Here is an 18,601-nt window from a genome sequence, read left to right as displayed (position 1 = left end):
TTACATATTGTGGGATTTGATTGCTAAAAATACTTAAATAACTTTTGCATATATTTCATGAGGGATATTTGTGTGTAGTTTTCTTTACTTGTAATATCTTTTTCTGGGTTTGGTATCAGGGTAATTCTGGCCTTATAAAGTAAGTTGATAGGCTTGGAGTTTTCTTTGTGGGAAAGCTTATAAATACAAGTTCAATTTCTTTGAATACATAAAGGTCTTTTTAGATGATCTATTTCTTCCTGAGTTAACTTTAGGGTTGTGTCTTTCAAGGAATTTGCCCATTTAATATAAGTTGCTGAAGTTATTGGTATAAATTTATTCATTATTTTGCCTTATCCTTTCAGTGTTCGTAGGATCTATACTGATGTTCATTCTTTCATTTCTGATTTTGGTAATTTGTACCAAGACTTTTCCCTCTTATTCCCCTGACCAATCTGGCTAGAGTTTCATCAGTTTCATTGATCTCAAAACACCTTTTGGTTTACCAGTTTTCTCTATTGGTTTTTTTCTATTTTTTATATTTCAGTTCAGGTATTTATTCTTGTCTTTCTTTTGAATAATTACTCAAATAACTAGCTCAACATATATTCCCTGAATATCCACTATGGGCCATGCACTGGGAGCAGCAGTGGGTAAAAAGTTACAGTCCTCTACCACATGGAGCTCATAGGAGTCACTTATAATCTCTTATACTGTTCATTAATGAAAAAACAATATTAACAAATTATATTCATAAATTAGATAAATATATCATTACATGATTTTATGAAGAAAGATAATTTAAGGCATGATAATAAATGAAGAAATGATATGGGAGAATATATTCATAAATGACAGACCCAATAAAGAGTTGACATCCAAAATATATAAAAAGCTCATGCACCTCAACAAACAAAAAGCAAATAATCCAATTAAAAAATGGGCAGAGGAGCTGAACAGACAGTTCTCCAAAGAAGAAATTCAGATGGTCAACAGATACATGAAAAGATGCTCCACATCGCTAGTTATCAGAGAAATGCAAATTAAAACCACAATGAGATATCACCTCCCACCAGTAAGGATGGCCACCATCCAAAAGACAAACAACAACAAATGTTGGCGAGGTTGTGGAGTAAGGGGAACCCTCCTACACTGCTGGTGGGAATGTAAATTAGTTCAACCATTGTGGAAAGCAGTATGGAGGTTCCTCAAAAAGCTCAAAATAGACATATCATTTGACCCAGGAATTCCACTTCTAGGAAGTCATCCTAAGAATGCAGCAGTCCAGTTTGAAAAAGACAGATGCACCCCTATGTTTATCACAGCACTATTTACAATAGCCAAGAAATGGAAGCAACCTAAGTGTCCATCAGTAGATGAATGGATAAAGAAGAGGTGGTACATATACACAATGGAATATTATTCAGCCATAAGAAGAAAACAAATCCTACCATTTGCAACAACATGGATGGAGCTAGAGGGTATTATGCTCAGTGAAGTAAGCCAGGCAGAGAAAGACAAGTACCAAATGATTTCACTCATATGTGGAGAATAAGAACAAAGGAAAACTGAAGGAACAAATCAGCAGCAGAATCACAGAAACCAAGAATGGACTAACAGTTACCAAAGGGAAAGGCACTGGGGAGAATGGGTGGGAAGGGAGGAATAAGGGTGGGGAAAAAGAAAGAGGGCATTATGATTAGCATGTATAATGTAGGGGGGACATGGGGAGTGCTTTGCAACACAGTGAAGACAAGTAGTGATTCTACAGCATCTTCGTATGCTGATGTACAGTGACAGTAATGGTATGTGGGGGGGACTTGGTGAAGGGGGGAGCCTAGTAAACATAATGTTCTTCATGTAATTGTAGATTAATGATAACAAAATTAAAAAGAGAAAGAAAGAAAGAAAGAGAAAGAAAGAAAGAAAAGAAAGAAAGAAAGAAAGAAAAAGAAAGAGAGAAAGAAAGAAAGAAAAAGAAAGAGAGAAAGAAAGGAAGAAAGAAAGAAAGGAAGAAAGGAAGAAAGAAAGAAAGAAAGAAAGAAAAAAAGAAAGAAAGAAAGCAAGAAAGAAAGAAAAAAAGAAAGAAAGAAAGAAAGAAAGAAAGGAAGAAAGAAAGGAAGAAAGAAAGGAAGAAAGAAAGAAAGAAAGAAAGGAAGAAAGAAAGGAAGAAAGAAATGAGAAAAAAATTTCTTCTAGCAAGTTAGCAAAAAATTTTTAAATTGCCACCTCAAACACTTACGGTAGAGCATAGATTGGTACAAAGTTTTTGGAAAATAATTTTGTAATATACACCAAATGTCTTAAAAATATTAATAGCTTTGACTTAATAGATTTCCTTTTATGTTTTGTTTCTAAGGAAGTGATCAGAAATGCAAAGATTTATGTGCAAGGATATTTATCATAATACAATTTGCACAATTTGAACAAATTGTGACATACATATATGATAGAATATCATGCAGAAATTAAAATGTTTTTGATAAAGTTTAAATGACATGTAAAAATGCTCATGATTTAATGTTAGACTGTATGATCTCAACTCTAAAAATATATACATATGCATAAAAAATATATATATATGCATATGGAGAGAAATGTAACAAATCAGTATTAACAATGGTTATCTTTGGATGCTGCAATTATAGATCATTGCATGTTATATAACTTCATTTCTATATGATCCAGTTTTGTGTGAGCAAATATTACTTTTATAATCAGAAAAAGTACTAAAATAAACATTCATAATATGAAACTAGTTGCCATGGAAAACAGCAGAAATAAAATAGAAAAGAACAATGTAGGAGATGCCCAGTAATTTGGAGAAGAAAATAACCGGAACATTACTGGTAACGATATGTATAATTTCTGATGTCTATATCCTAAGGCAAAGTACAGGCAAAAACAAAGCCAGTTTAGAATCTTGATGGATGGAGTGACTATGAGCTCACAGGTATGGCTGGACTTTGGGGAGCTAGGAAGCAAATATATGACTATGGAAAGGGCAGGCTGTATGCTCTATGGACTGTATCGCTGTCTTTCACTCTATTCTAGTCATATGGCCTTCTTTGTTGTCCCTCAAATTGCCAGGCTTCACAGTTCCTGCCTCAGGGCCTTTGTACTGGTGCTTTTTCCTCTGTTTCAAAAGTCTCCTCTTTCTCTTACCTCCTTCAAGTCTTTGATCAAATATCACTTCTCATTGATAAGATCTCTAGAATTCCCTTACTCTGCTCTAGAATATAAACTCCATATGGGCAGAGGCCTTTTGGTCTGTTTTATTTACCTCTGTATGCCTAGTGTCTACAACAGTATGTGGCACACAATAGGTTCTCAACAAATATTTGTTGAATGAATAAGTGATTATTGGTATTACTGTTAATGGAGTGTATTCTGAGGGTTTAGGTCTATAAATATCGACTACTAAGAACCAACAAGAGGTCACTAAGAATAGAAGACAGTTCTCACACCCTGCTGGAGGTTTCTTCCAGTCAGGCTGCTTAAAAACCTCCCTCCAGAAGGATTTGAGCTCAGCAGTTGACATCTTCGGGGTACAGACATCCAGCCCATGACAGACCCAACCCATTAACCTTTCATCCACACACATTACTTTGTCTGAGGCACAGGGCACAGGCCTCTCATTAGCAAATTGGTTGAATGTTTAGTAAAGTCTAGATAGTTCCTACCACATTTTCCATGTCTGGCTAGTCTACTAAATGAAATTAAGTTATTTTGATATGACTCATTCTTAGTAAACAAAAAAATGCAAGACGCATAATTTGTTTTGTTGGTCTCAAAGTACAAGAAGCAGACAGGAATCTGTCTAAGAGTCACAGCTGTACAAAGTGGAATGGAATGCACTGTATGGGGTGTAATAAGTGTCAGTGGGTATATTCAGACTGGAAGATGGCACAGTAGGGATGTTATAGGATGGGTGGTTGGGCTAGAACTACATTGAACTTTAAAGCCCCTTACAACGGAGAGACTTTGATTCATGCACACAGGTCTCACAAAAGTAAGTGGCATATTGCAGGCTATAGGAAGAGAGTAGGGCTCACAGGTTAACAATGAGCTGGCTACGAAACTCAAAACCCATACCTTCTGTTTCTCCTATTGCTGATTCAGTATAAAATCATTCCCTTTTTCAGTTTCATTTTTTAAAGCAAATACAAATATTCATTTAGTACTTTACTCTGTGAAAAGCATTCCTACTTGAAAAATAAGAATGGAAATGTCAACCAACCTATCAATGAAGTCTGAAAAATCATAAGGATAGTGATCTCAAAGTCAGTAAGTAATAAACAGCAAATGTCAAATATGATGTCCACAGTTGTCTTTAGTCATCATTACAGGTATTAGATGATTAAGCATTAGACATGAAACACACAGCCTTCTTGATACCAAAGACATGAATCCCTGTCCAGTGGCCTGAAGTTCTCTATCCCATGAAAAGACCCAGAACACCTGAAAATGTTCTTGTGCCTGGCCAAGGGCTAAGTGTTTCATATAGACCTCAAAAAGTCTTCCACTATGTGATCCAGCAATTCCACTTTTAGTATATATCCAAAAGAACTGAAAGCTGGGACTTCAACAGATAGTTGTACACACATGTTCATAGCCAAAAGGTGGAAGCAACCCAAGTGCCTATTGAAGAGATAAACAAGACATAGTACCACCTGCAATGGAATATTATTTGGCCTTCAAGAGGAAAGAAACCTGGACACATACTACAACATGGATGAATCTTGAAGATATTATGGTAAGTGAAATAAGCCAATCACAAAAGGACATATATTGTATGACTCCACTTATATGAGGTTCCTAGAGTAGTAATATTCACACACACGGAAAATAGAATGGTGGTCACCAAGGGCTAGGGGGAGAAGGGAAGAATGGGATGTTATTGTTTAATGGGTACAGAGTTTCAGTTTGGGGAGACGAAAACATTTTGGGGATGGATGGTGGTGATGGTTGCACAAGTGCATGAAAGTACTTAATGCCATTGAACTATACTCTCAAAAATGGGTACAATGGTAAATTTTATATTATGCATATTTTGCCACAATAAAAACAAAATGTTGCCAATATTTTGCAAATTGATGGCATCTACATGTTTTTACCCTTCTCCCCTCTAGAAAATATTCAGATAAATTTGGATGGGTTGCTTTAGGATAAGGAATTGATAAAAAAGGTTGTGGTCTTTTGAACACTACTTATGTATTTTTAATTATATTCTTCTTCAGGAAATAAAGTTCTATTATATATATTTTGGCTTAATCATAAATTAATGCTTGGTATTTTATATTGACTAATCTATCTTTGTTAGACAATAATTGCACACTTACTAATTGGATTAGCTTTCAAATATACTTTTGGTTAACAGTAGACAGTGAAATTTAAAGAACTGAGTATCTTGTATTTTATTTCATGTTTTTGCAAGTTTATAAGAAGTGGGGAAAAATTCATTTTAATCTCCCAACATCACAGTGGTACCCAGGCTGGCTTGGCTGGATGGCGATGTGATGTGTCATTAATTTCTAATGAGACACCAGACTTGATTCAGAGCTTCTACCTCCATCCTTTGTTTCTGTCCCTCAGATGGGTCCCTAGTTCTCAGTTCTCATTCTCATCCCTGCCGCAGATCTGGAGCACCCCCAAGTGTCTCGGCTTCTACAGCCACACTCTGCCTTGCTCCCATTCTCACAGCGTCAGCGTGGGACCACTCTGGCATATCCTTCCTCCAGGCAGTCCCCCCTCAGGGCTGCTCCCAAGCACAGCAGGAGGGGGCCCTCCTTGTAGGGACACATCTCCCTGCTGCTGCCTGCCCAGACCCTCTAAGCGCCCAGTACCTTCTCGGCCCACATATTGGAGTGGCCCACTTCTGGGTCTTGATTCTGACAGGAACCAGAGACAGCCGAACGTCTGGGCTCAGTGCCTAGTTGATAAAACCTCACAGCTGGACCAACGCCTCCCCTGACTGCAGCCAGACCTGCTCTCCCAGTGCCCCCACACTGCAGTGTCTACTTCCATGGACTTCTTGCCTGAACCACCCTAGAGCTTGTCATTCTCCATGTTCTAAGAGATTCTAGGAGAGGAGAGGTATTGAGCCACAGTATAGGGGAGGGGGAGGTTCTGGGAACTGGCCTGGGGGTGGAAATCAGGTGACCCCAGGTGGGGAGAGAGTTCTGTAGACTGGATGGGATATGTATTTTCCTCCAGGCTTCAGCCCAGGGAGGCAGCAGTCCCCCACCTGTTCTAACCCAACAGACCTCCTTCCCTTAACTTCCACTGTGGGTCTTGTCTGTATCACACTGTGAGCTCCGGGCATACAAACCTTGCATGGTTGACTGAGCTGCTGTGTGTGACTTGTGTCCCCAGCCAGCTTCCAGTGGAAGCCTGGGACCAAGTCTCAAATATTTTATGCTCTATTAAACCTCAGTATATTGTATATGTTCAATAAAAACCAGTGTAAAGTTTTTGAAGCCAGTATCATCCCTTTAAGAAACTTGCTCAGCACCAGGCAAACTGCTAAGTGGTTTATATGGATTATCACAATTGCTTTTCAAGGCAGTGCTATGAAGTAGGCAGTGTTATCATGCCCTCTTACATTTGAGGAAACTGAGGCATAAATAACTTGCCCAAGGTCATCTAGCAAAAAAGCAGAGGAGCTGGGATCAGAAGGAGGCCAAGGCTGCCCCTTGGCAGCACAAAGCCTCCCCTCTGATGGAGAAAACTGACTCATCAGCCCAGCAACCACAATTCCCCAGCCATTACCACAGCCCAGGCTGCTGGTTTGTAGCTTAGACTATTCAGGAGGGAACGGAGACTAGGAACAGAGCCATTCACTCATTCATTCACTTATTCTCTCAGTAAACATCTGTGTGCCAGTCATGTGCTGGGCTCTTATCTTTGCACATCTTTCCTCCTCCTGGGTACTCAATCCTGAGCCTTTAAGATTCAGCCAAGATAGCTTCTTCTGTAGCAAGGACCTTGCCTTATTCATTGCTGTCAGCACATGATTAGAGCTCCAGAAATGTTTTTTTTTTTTTAACTTAGTGTGTCCCTTGTAGTTCCACATTCCACCTCTGCCTCCAGTTCTGGTGTTCATAAGCTGCTGATATTTAGGGATTGAAAAGCAAGTTTATGTTTCGGGAGTTTGGAGAAGGAAGTGCTTTAAAAACGCAGGGATAGCCTGCTTTAAATAGTAGGTGATTTTAGAAAGGTTGTGGTTACATGAGCTTTTTATGAATTAAAGTCCTATTTTTTCATTGATGTATGTTTCAGAGATGATTTATTCTAAACTGCTATTAAACTTCACTTTTTAAAAGACTGAGAGCTAATACTTTAAAAACAAGCATCTCAAGTGAACTTCTCTAAAGGATGATAACAATTCATATACAATCCCTTAAGTGCTCTGACTGTTTTTGGATTCCTTTTGCAAAACTAGTGATCCCTTTAGCTTATAAGTTTTTAGGGTGAGATTTCGGGAGCTCAAATTATTTCTGATTTTTATGTGTATAGTTAAAATCAAATAGAACAAAATAGCTTGAACAAAAAATGAGCAATTCTCTGCAAACCATCTTCCACACCCCCACCCCCACCCCCGCCCTTATTCAACTCCTTTAGGATCACCGATTTTCCTGTACTTGTGTGGAGTCAGAGCTGATGCCCGCAAGTCACAAAGTTTCAGTGAAAGTATTTCTTAAGCCCTGTTAATACCGATGGGCACAGTCACCCCAAGCCAGCATGGAGTAAGGTGGTATGATAGTCAGCACACTCAGCAGATGCTGGAAGACACTCCCATGCGGTCTCCGAGGGAACATGCCTTCATCAAATGCCCTGAAGGGTGACATTGAGACAGAATGGGCTATGGCCTCAGGACAAGCTAAGAAAGGCCTGACAAAGGAGGAATAGGGGCTGAAGGTTTTAGAACCCTAGCACATAATCCTGTGCTTGGGAGATTTCCATGGCCACAGTGGCCATAGCAATAGCATCAAGAAAAAAATTACTGGGTGCATGACTTACTTGTGCATGTTTTTTTATCTGGGTTAAGAGCAAATCCTTTAGGGCACCGGCAAAAGTAAGAGTTGTCAGCATTTACACACTCGTGTTCACATCCATGGTTTTCTGAGGCACAGTAGTCCACAGCTGGAAAAATTAAAATGCAGAGTTTAAGCAGAAACACAAACAGAGGTAAAGGGAATGGTATAACAGAAGCCCACTTGTAGCAAATATAAATATAAATAAGTATTAACACTGTTACCCAAAAAATAATATGGATAAATAAATATGATTCCAAGGCCTCCCTCCCAGAAACAAGTAAAATCAGGGATCGTCTAAATCAGGCAATTTATATCAGAAGATAAACAAAGAACATATAAAAAACTGTAAAGAGGTAAATAAATGCAAATCAAAACAGTCACAAGGCATACTTACATCTATTAAACTGCAAAAATAAAGACAGAACCCAGTGGTGGCAAGGCAGTGTGGAAACAGAGTCAGAGTTATTAATGGCGGTGGCATTATAAATTGACAAAAATCCTTTTGGAAGGAAATATGACAATGTTCACTCTGGGAATGTGACCCAAAGAAATAATTGAAAAAAGGAGAAATTAACTATGGACTAAGCTATTTATAGCAGCATTATTTACACTGACAAAGAACTTCTGGAAAATAAGATGAACATTTAATAAGAGGAAATTATTTAGTAATTTATGAGAAAATGCACTGGCCTATTTCTCATTAGTTCTACAAATATTTACTGAACACCTACTCCAGGCCTGGCCCTATTTTAGGTGCTAAGGATAGAGCAAATAATTACAGACAAACATTCCAGTCCTTGAGGAACTTCCATTTGGATGGTGAAAGTGGACAAAAAAATAAAATAAGTAAGTATATAACATAGTCTCTTAGAAGGTGGAGAGTGTTCTGGAGAAACATAAAATGGCAAAAAAGAATAGAGACAGTCGGGATATGGGAAGAAGGGTGTGGGGTAATAGAAAAGGTCAGGAAAGGCCTTGCTGAGAAAGTGGCAGTTGGCCGAGTCTTGAATGAGGTACAAGCCATGAGGGTTTCTGGGAGGAAGTGTCCGGGGCTAGAGCAGCAGCAAGGAGGCCTCGGTGGCTGCAGCAGAGAGGGCGGGTGGTGAGAATGACTGCAGGTCAGGAGGGACAGGAGACTGCTGCAGCGACTGTGGCTTTTACCCTGACTGAGTAGGGAGTCACTGGAGGGCTCTGGACAAAGGAATCGAGACTAGACCAGAAAGGGCAAATGTGACAATAGAAAACCAGCTAGGAGGCTATTACAATAATCCCAGTGAGGAATGGAAGAGGCTTAAACCAGGATGGTGTAGGAAAGAGGTAGTGGGGCCGAGTGAGGGGTGGGGTTCTGGGTGTTATGGGTTGAATTGTATCCCCCCAAAAAGCTATGTTGAAGTCCTAACCCCCAGTACCTGTGAATGTGATCTCATTTGAAAATAGGATCTTTGCAGATACAATCAAGTTAAGATGAGGTCATTAGGCTGGGCCCTCATCCAATATTCCTGGTGTCCTTATAAGAAGAGAAGGCCATGTGAAGACAGATTAGAGATGCCAAGGATCAACAGCAACCACCAGAGCAAGGAAGGATGGTTCTGTAAGTGTCAGAGGGAGCATGGCTCTGCCAGCACCTTGATTTCAAACTTCTAGCCTTCAGAACTATGAGGCAGTACATTTCTGTCATTTTAAGTCACTCTGTTTGCGGTCCTTTGTTATGGCAGCCCTAGGAAATTTATACGCCAGGTGTATATGTTGATGGTGGGGCCAAAAGGATTCCAGCTGGATTAGAGGTGAGGTGAGAGAAAAGGAGGGATTAAGGCTGACTCGAGGGATTTGGGCATAAGCATGTGACAGGCTGGAGCTGCTGTTACCAGATGGGGAAGGTGTGGGTGGAGTGGGTTTTGTGGGGGAAGATGGGGAGTTCCATTTGGGGCATTAGGCAGTTACTAACACTATAATTCTAATGTTGCAAACAGAAAGAAGTTGTAAATAAAATTCGGTGAAAAAAGTAAATCAAAGTTGCGTGTTTACAATGATTATATCCAGGTAAAACAGCTCTAAGGCAAAACCTGGAAATTAGAAATAAAAATGCTTGCTGGGTTAAGGTAGTAAGTAGGTTTATGGATGATTTTTTAGTTTAAAAAAATGCTTCCCTCTTAGGATATTTTAATATAAAATACTTGTAAATAATAACAAGGAAATGGAATCTGCAAGTTAATACATGTGTGCAATTAAAGAAAGCAAAACCATGCATTGAGAAAATATTGACATCTTAACATAATAATCAAACGATACAAGGGGGAAAAGCTAAAGATTTTTAAAGCATAATAACCTGTGTTGTGTTTATTCTTTTGCTTCCAGGCTTCATTAAGTTTCTATTTCAGGTATCATTTTTGTAACTTGACCTCCCTAAAGAGTTCTATTAGCCTCTAATATTTGTGGGTTTAATACACAAGTCACTATGGTGGGAACAGGCCATGCCCATAGTCTCAGGGTCTGAATGTCATGACACATTAGCCAGGTGCTCGATTTGAGTCATAATATAAATATTGAGCTAGCACCAATCCTTCTAAAAGTTAGTGTCTTATCTCTCAAAAATCAACGTATCATTAAACAAGTAATTGGGGTCACTAAGGAGACTGAGATTAAGGATACCAAATCCTGGTAGATGCCCTAGACTACATGTCACGGGAGTGGGCCATGCTGTGCCCCACACTGGCCTGTGTTAGCAGTAGGTACTCTCTACCTCGAACTTCGTTACGACAATCTGCCATGACAATAACGTTCCACTAACTCTTGAAAATATCCCAACCCCTGGTATGGTTGCTTGCTGTCAGTCAGCCAGAACTGCCTCCTGCCACCCACTTCTTAGTATTCCCTCCAAGAAGAGTGCTAATCTGACTTCCAAATTCCAGGACATTGATAGTACCAAAATGATGAGTGGGCAGGTCACTGCACCTAAAAGGCAGAAAGTCCGACTCTCTTTTGAATTTCCTCTTATACACCATGGGATGTCATCTCAGAGCCCAGCTATCTATGTCCGTCAAGGAGACACCTGAGTATGCTGGCCCCAAATCAGACTGGGGAGACTCTGGAGGCTTTGCTCAGGCCTCAAGTATAAATCACATACTCCAAACTCGCCTTTTTCCAAAATGCTCTATGACAGAGTAGCCGTTGTTGGATCAGGTGTTAACAAAGTTGTACAGAAGGAGCTCTTCTAATTGACCAACACTTAACCAACTCCTGATCAATCAGTGCTTTTCATGCCTTCTGAAAATATTGGACCTGATGTCCAGAGCATGCTAAATGCTCAAGGCTACTGGAATGCTCCTGGGCTGAGTGGCATGCTTATAAAACAGCCTTGGTGAAGCCCCTGTGTTCCAGAACACCTGTGTACTTTACTGTTGACTGTGTGCTTATGAAGCACTGGTTGTCAAAGTGTGCTGGTGAACTAGCTGCAGCATTCAGCCCTTGAAAATTTATTAGTAATTCAAATTCCCAGGCCTCACCCCAGACCTACTGAATTGGAAACTCTGGTTGCAGGGCCCAGGAATATGTGTTTTAACAAGCCCTCCAGGTGATTCTGATGCATGTTAAAATTTGAGAACTATGGTTCAAAAGAGTCAAAGTTGTTTTTGTTTCCAAACCTACATACACTATTTGTACAATCTACTGTAATCAACTTAAATACTATAACAACCAGTTAAATATAAGCACTAAAACAATTGATAAAATGAAGACTAAATTGAAAGCTTTGGAAAGACTTAATTAAGGCAATTCACTAACTGAAATTACTGCAGAACCAGGTATGGATAAAATATATAAAAGAAGGGAATATTTTCTTAAAAATTTACCAGGATTCTGTCCTTAGATTGTTTTACAGGAGTCTTCAAATTCTTGCTCCAATTTAAAGAAACCAAAGTACAAAATCATAGACAACAGGATATGATTTATGCAAAAAGATTTTTAAAAATCATATATTTTAAAAATGAACTTAAAATTAGTAAGCTTTGAAAAGTATAATTAAAAGTAATTTTTATTAAAGTACATTTATATGTTTTAAACAAAAGTAAAATGCTAAGGTAGGTTTAGATATATAGTTTGTTTATGATTCCATTCCTTGAATGACATTTTCCATCAATCAGCCAACCACAGGCCCAATCTCATGGAATAAGAAGGCTTCTCTTGAACTTTGATTCTCGTGCTGATTTTATTTTTCTGTGTACATAGCTCTCTGGGGAGAAGAGAGATCAGCAAGGTAGGATTCAAGCATTCCTGGGTCCCAAGGCCTTGGCTTATAATATTCCCAAAGTGTCAAATCCCACCTTGATTTGAGGGCCACCCCCTGGCTCACTGTCTGGCTGCTGGGGACAGCGGATGAGGCTATCAGTACACCATTAGACATGGAGGAACACACTTCCAGACATGTGAACCTAACCATTTTTTAAGGCCGAAAGAGTTCCAGTAAGTCTATTCAACTCTGACATCTTTTGCCACATGTTTTGGGTTCTTTGCATAACTTCCTTAGTTGCAAAATTGTACTTATAAAAAGAGAGGCCAAGTTTAGGGGCAGATGGATGGAAGTGACTGAATGTATAACTTAGAGATGCCTCTGTTGTTCCAAGTCCTCATCGACTTCAATAAAATCCTTTCTTGGTCATTTTGCCTGATATTTCTATATTTGCCTTCACAAACTGAAAGAGTAATTCCCTGGCTGTAGCTCTTTGGCCCTTCAGATCATAAAGTGCTAAGAACTCAGGGCTGGAAGCCAGTATCACCACATTCAGTCTCTGCCTAATATGTGAGAAATAGCTCAGCTGTCTCCAAGGATAAGCGCTACTTTGGTGCAAAGCAATAAAGCCTGAGATGGACGGTCTCTGATTTGCAATCTGGTCACATTCCAAGGTTGTCTCAGCAGGAATCAGTCTGCAAGGAGATGGGATTGGTAGAAACAGGATATTTCAAAGAGGAGCATTTGGGTTTCAAAGTTTGTTGATGACAGAATAAGAAAAACCAAATTGGTCACTTTAGAGAAATGGTAGAACCAATTCACTTGCTGAGTATATATAAGACACACATATAGTCAGATTCACAAACCTTTCCTCCCTAGGGCACTGCTGGATTTATATATGCAGGATTTTAGAACTTAGAGATTCTTATTGATTTTGATAATAGAGAAGCGTTCTGTGCTGAATTGTGTCTTCTCTGCCCTAAATTGATATGCTGGAGTCCCACTCCCCAGTGAGTCAGAATGTGACTGTGTTTGGTGATAAAGCCTTTGAAGAGGTGATTCAGTTAAGATAGGCCTTTAGGGTGGGCCCTAATCCAATCTGACTGGTGTCCTCATGGGGAGAGGAAATTTGGACAGAGGACCCAGGGATGTATGTGCTTGCACAGAGCAAAGACCATATGCAGAGGCAGGAAGGGGACAGCCTTCTACAAGCCAAGGAGAGAGACCTCAGGAGAAACCGACCCTGTGGACACCTTGACCTTGGACTTCTAGCCTCCAGAACTGTGAGAAAATAAATTTCTTGAATTTAACGTTCCACTAACTCAAAAGTGTGGAAATATTCAAAAAGTCCTGAGTCTGGGTAGGAATTGAATTTTCATGCACGACACAGTCATAATTCTGGGTTAAGTCAAAAGTTCTAGAACCACTGCTGTGAAGGTATGGAAACTGAAAACCCATTTGCATCCACTCACCAGTAACTGAAAATAATGAATTTCTACCAAACTTCTTTAAATGAATTTAGATTCTCTGTCCCCACTTTATCACCACCCTCTCCCTACCCCTTGAAATCTGCTGTTTACCCACCCCTCTTCATAATTATCAGTGACCTGGTCATCTTTGTGTCCCTAATGCCAAGCAGAGAACCTGGCAGAGGGTTTGGAAATGTTTGCTGAGATGAATCAATGACTCAACTCAATGGCTTTTACTCTAAGTTCTGTTCCCTTTGGCCTCACTGACCATGCCATTAATACTGATCCAGCTTAGAAATTCCCTTTCCCATCACATTCCACAGCTTCTGATTCTCTCACCCACCCCTCCCCAATGCCCCTTCCCCCTGCTTTAGGCTGTTCCTTCGTGGATGTCATTCCGCCCCGACTTCTCCCTCCCACTCCCTACACGTGGCTACACCCAAGGCTCAGGTCTTCACTTGCTCCTCCCTCCATGCTTCATGCTGTCCAGGAAATGATGATGATAATAATACATGTTATAACAATAATAGCAACAATAATTGCCTAGGGTGTATTGGGAATTTTACTCATTATCTTATTTAATCCCATAAAACTCTACAATGTGGGTATTAGTACTCTACATTATGGATGCGAAAATTGAGGGTCAGAAATTAAATGACACATGACTAGCAGGTAGCTGAACTGGGAGATGAGCCCATGCTCTACCATACTGAAGATCCAGATGCTTTTAAAACAAACACACAAATAAATAAATTTTAAAATGAAAAATAAATGGAAACTAAACTTCAGGAAGAAATGCTGCTTCCTGACCACAGCATTGGTTCTAACCTCTCCTCCTCATGTTAGTGCTGTTTTCTGTCCCTCCTGACACATCCTTGCTGGTGGCCAACCTCAACTTCAAGCTCACCTTGTCTAAAGCTACTTATGACCTTTCCTAAAAACCTGTTCCGTCACTTTGTCACAGCACCTTCTTTCCTCCCGCGCTCCTTCCCGCTCCAGATCCACAGCCACTGTTCCAGCCCTCCTCTTTTCGCCTCTCTCCGGAGGCTTCCCGTAGTCTCCTAACTGGTCTTTCCATTCCTCGCCATCTTTCTCCTGGAATCCATCCTGCAGTTCACCATGAGATCAAGTTTCCTAAAATGAGGTTCTGCATCTGTCACTCCCATTAAAAACCCTTCAATGTCTTTTTTTCAGAGATAAAGTCCAGACTCCTTAGCCTGATTTTCAAAGCCCTGAACACTCTGGTTCCACGGGATATCTTCAACTTCATCTCCTACTTCACACCTGCATAAATCCTCTGCTTCAAAAGAGCTGGTCTCCTCAACTGTCCAAGTCAGACTGGCCTTAACCAGGGTGATCCTACAATTTATTGTCCAAACTGGAACCCCTCTGAAAGGGAAAGTAAGGCTACTGAGAACTGAGCCAATAAGCATAAACTGGGATCATCCTGGATTAACTGGGATTTGTGCTCCCCATGTTCTTAACGTTCCCTGCCCATCTACATGCAGGCCACCCAGACCAGCTGCTAAGGAAATGCTTCCAGGGTCCCCACCAGCCTTTACTTCGCCTCTAAATTTCCTGCTTTAAGTCTGATACCTAGAGTCGCCACCTTCGACAAGCCCTCCCAGTTGATGTCCTCAGGTCAGGCTGCCTGTCCAGCTTCCAGTTTGGCATTCTCACTCTGACGGTCTCTCCCTGATCTACCAGCTCCCAGGAGCAAGGGCTGACCCTCCCAACCCAGCCTGATCATTCAGCTTTGAGAGCACTGCTACCACCAACCCCCTTATTGCCCTTCCTGTCTCCCTTTGCCTTGAATGTTTGTCCAGTTGCTATCCCTCCTTGCCCAGATCTTCCCCACCCTTTCATTAGGATGTCCCTCTTCTCTGACCTTGTGACCTCTATTATCTCCATCATTTGCTCTGCACTCAGCATAGCCCCATGGAGTAGCAACTGACCTTTTGAAAATTTGTTCAGTCTCCCTAAACAAGGCAACTGGCCACAGAGGCCCGCCACCACTTAATCATCTCACTTCCAGCCTCACTTCCAACACGTTAGGTGCTTGGCCGAGGAGGAGGATGACAGGCACGTGTGATGGATGAGACCCTGGCGGTGCAGTCTCTCCCATTTTCCCATTTTTCTGCTTACACCCTCCCTGCCCCCACCCCGAGGAAAGGCAGACATTCTTCCATGGTGATAGCAGCAGCAAGAATGCCTGTCTCTGATAAACACAGCCCACGCCAGCTTCCCGGCAGCCATGGCATCTACTCAGATGCCCACTGCTCTTCAACAAATATCAAACACCAGAAGTTACAGCAAAACCCTCAGAGACACACAAAGAATTCTCGCCTACACAGGAACAATTAGGCAATTATTTGGCAACTCACAGAAAACTGGGTTCCTCACTGCCCTCCAGTTTCCCAAGTGCCAAGGCAGGCCTCCTGCCCCAACCGTGGCCCCCTCGGCCCCTGCCCATCCATTCTCTGTCATCCATGCAAGCTCTGGGCCCTCCCTGCCTCTCCCTAATTAACTCCACACCCTCACCCTGTTTCCTGAAACTCATCCACTGGCCTTATTCCCAACAGCCTGATTTCCTTCTGACCCAACAGCAGACCGAGTTTCCACCCATTTAACACTGGTGAAGGAAGAAATATATATAAAACAAAATAAGTAGAATGCCCTCATTTTGTTCAACATTAACAAAGTGTTTCGAAGTAGGTATTTATACCAGGAAAGGTCTGGCAGAAAATTCAACAAACAATGAATAGTGATTTTCTCATCTGTTTCACTCCCTCAATGAAAGTACATTACTTGTGCCGTAAAAACTGATGAAGCATAAATAATGAGCTAACATTTACATGTTGACTTCTTTTCTGCCAGTGTTAGTGGAATGGCACCCTGCCACTTACCACAGTCACCACCAGCAGATTAAGAAAAAAACAATTCTAAGGCTTAGGAGACCAGTTCCATTTGTGGACTTCTGATGAGGGGAATTTTTAGCCCCATCAGTGTGTGACAACAAACAAACCTATTTTATGCTCATAATTACTTGCAAAGAACATATCATCACCTACACTTTGTGTTTTGTTGCTTTTTCCTTCCACATCCTTAGCTAAGAATCAAGGTTTGTTGGAAAATGTAAATTCTAGGTGCAAAAAGACCCATTCACCATTTGTGGGAAGCAGAGGGCCCCCTGAAACCAATGGGATATAGAACAGAAAATGCAGGATTTACAGTCATAAAATTTAGGTTCCAGTTCTAATGTTAGTCAAATCCTTTTCCTTCTTTCCTTTCCAGACTTTCTCCCTCCTAAGTAACCAGCTCAGTTTATTGAACACTTATTATTTTCCAGGCACTATTCACTGGTGAAGGAATGAGTGAGACCAGCAAGTTTAAAGAGTTTTACAGATAAACTGAGAGGTGGCATTAGGGACTTATGACCTGCTCTTCAGGTGCTGAGGAAAACCATTATCCATCACTAAAAGAAATCAGATGCCACCCGCACCTCTCCTACCTCTCACAGGGTTATGCAATGCAGAGTCACACAAGTGCAAAGCTGACTGCAGACTGGTGTCCACATTCATATACTGCCCTAGGACTTCTACCTGAGGCTTGCCTCTGAGGCTACTGTTTGCTTTCTCTGAATACGGCAGGGCTCCAACACCTGGCAGGTGCTTGGGCCTATCACTGAACTGCAGATTCGTATTAGGAGGAAGGCTGCCTACATCCCTGAGGAGCCACCCAGCAGCTCACCCACCACCAAGTGAATTTCATGCACAACACATGAGCTATACTGCAGTCAGGTTATCAGAAACGTACCCTCCAAATTTTATGAAAATCCACCCCATCCTTTTCAAGGGATGCAGTAACAGACAATTATATTTACACAGATTATCATAAATATGCCTTTTACTGAGGACCCAGAATGAGAAAATGCTAAGCTCAGCCATAAATGAGGACTTTAAAGTTCAAATTCTGGCTAACTAGACCAAAGGAAAGCATTATGTGGCCTTAACCACGCGCCCACCCCACCCTTCCTTACTATGTTCAACTTGCCCTCACTAATAAGCAAGGCTGCACCAAATACTCACCCACACACCTCTTCCCGTCCTCGGCCAGGGTATAGCCACTGTAGCACTGGCAGACAAAGGAGCCCAGCACATTCACACAGAGCTGCTCACAGCCGTGGTCCTCTGCTGCACACAGATCCTGGACTGAGGCAAAGCCACAACGTTAGAACATGGCTCTGAAGGAGGTGGCCCTTAGCACAGGCCCCGGCAACAGATAACTCTACAGCACTTGTTAAAATAACATTTATGGACACTGTAAGCACTGATATATGATCACAGTGGAAAATTTGGAAAACACAGAAAAGCATATACAAGAAAATCTACCTGGAATCCCCCTACCTGGAATCCCATCAGCCAGAGTTACCACGATTAACATTTTGGTGAGTTTCTATGTATAAATAAAGGCATGTGTTTCAAAGTTGGAATTACTCACCTCCACTAAATGCATCAGATAATTTTAAACTAACATCAGTTTGTATTTTCCATCAGTGGGAATGCTCTGAAACATTTTGATGGTCCTTGAGAACTCTGTGTTATCATAACAGGCATTTGCACTTGTCAACATCAAGTACCATTCCTATTCTTTGAGAACTAATCACAGTCCCACCAATTTGCACCAGGATAATCTGATGCTGTCTTTGACATTTTGCAGATGGGGAAAGTGAAAGAGGGCACAGTAAAAAGACCTGCCATTCTACAAAAAACAAGTCAGGTCTAAGAATAGCCCTTAATTCCCAGGTCAGCATCAGTCCCTTTGAAAATCCTCTTTGCATGCTATGTATTTATCCCAGTGACAAGTGAGGAAAATGGGAAACCAAAGGA

The 18,601-nt window shown here is 41.0% G+C and overlaps 1 protein-coding gene across 2 annotated transcripts in view; it reads right to left on the bottom strand.

Moving 5' to 3' along the window:
• Nucleotides 1-18,601, bottom strand: part of MATN2 (matrilin 2) — a 132,876-nt gene that overhangs the window by 40,875 nt on the left and 73,400 nt on the right. For both annotated transcript variants that reach the window (XM_017669448.3, XM_017669447.3), the window contains exons 5-6: nt 17,801-17,923; nt 8,002-8,124 (exon numbers count right to left, since the gene is read on the bottom strand). In XM_017669448.3, coding sequence (XP_017524937.3) covers nt 8,002-8,124; nt 17,801-17,923 — 246 coding nt within the window. The remainder of the gene's footprint in view (nt 1-8,001; nt 8,125-17,800; nt 17,924-18,601) is intronic.

The sequence above is a fragment of the Manis javanica genome, chromosome 2 (genome assembly GCF_040802235.1).
Source record: "Manis javanica isolate MJ-LG chromosome 2, MJ_LKY, whole genome shotgun sequence".
NCBI classification, from domain to species: domain Eukaryota; kingdom Metazoa; phylum Chordata; class Mammalia; order Pholidota; family Manidae; genus Manis; species Manis javanica.
This window is presented reverse-complemented; position numbering and strand designations above follow the sequence as displayed.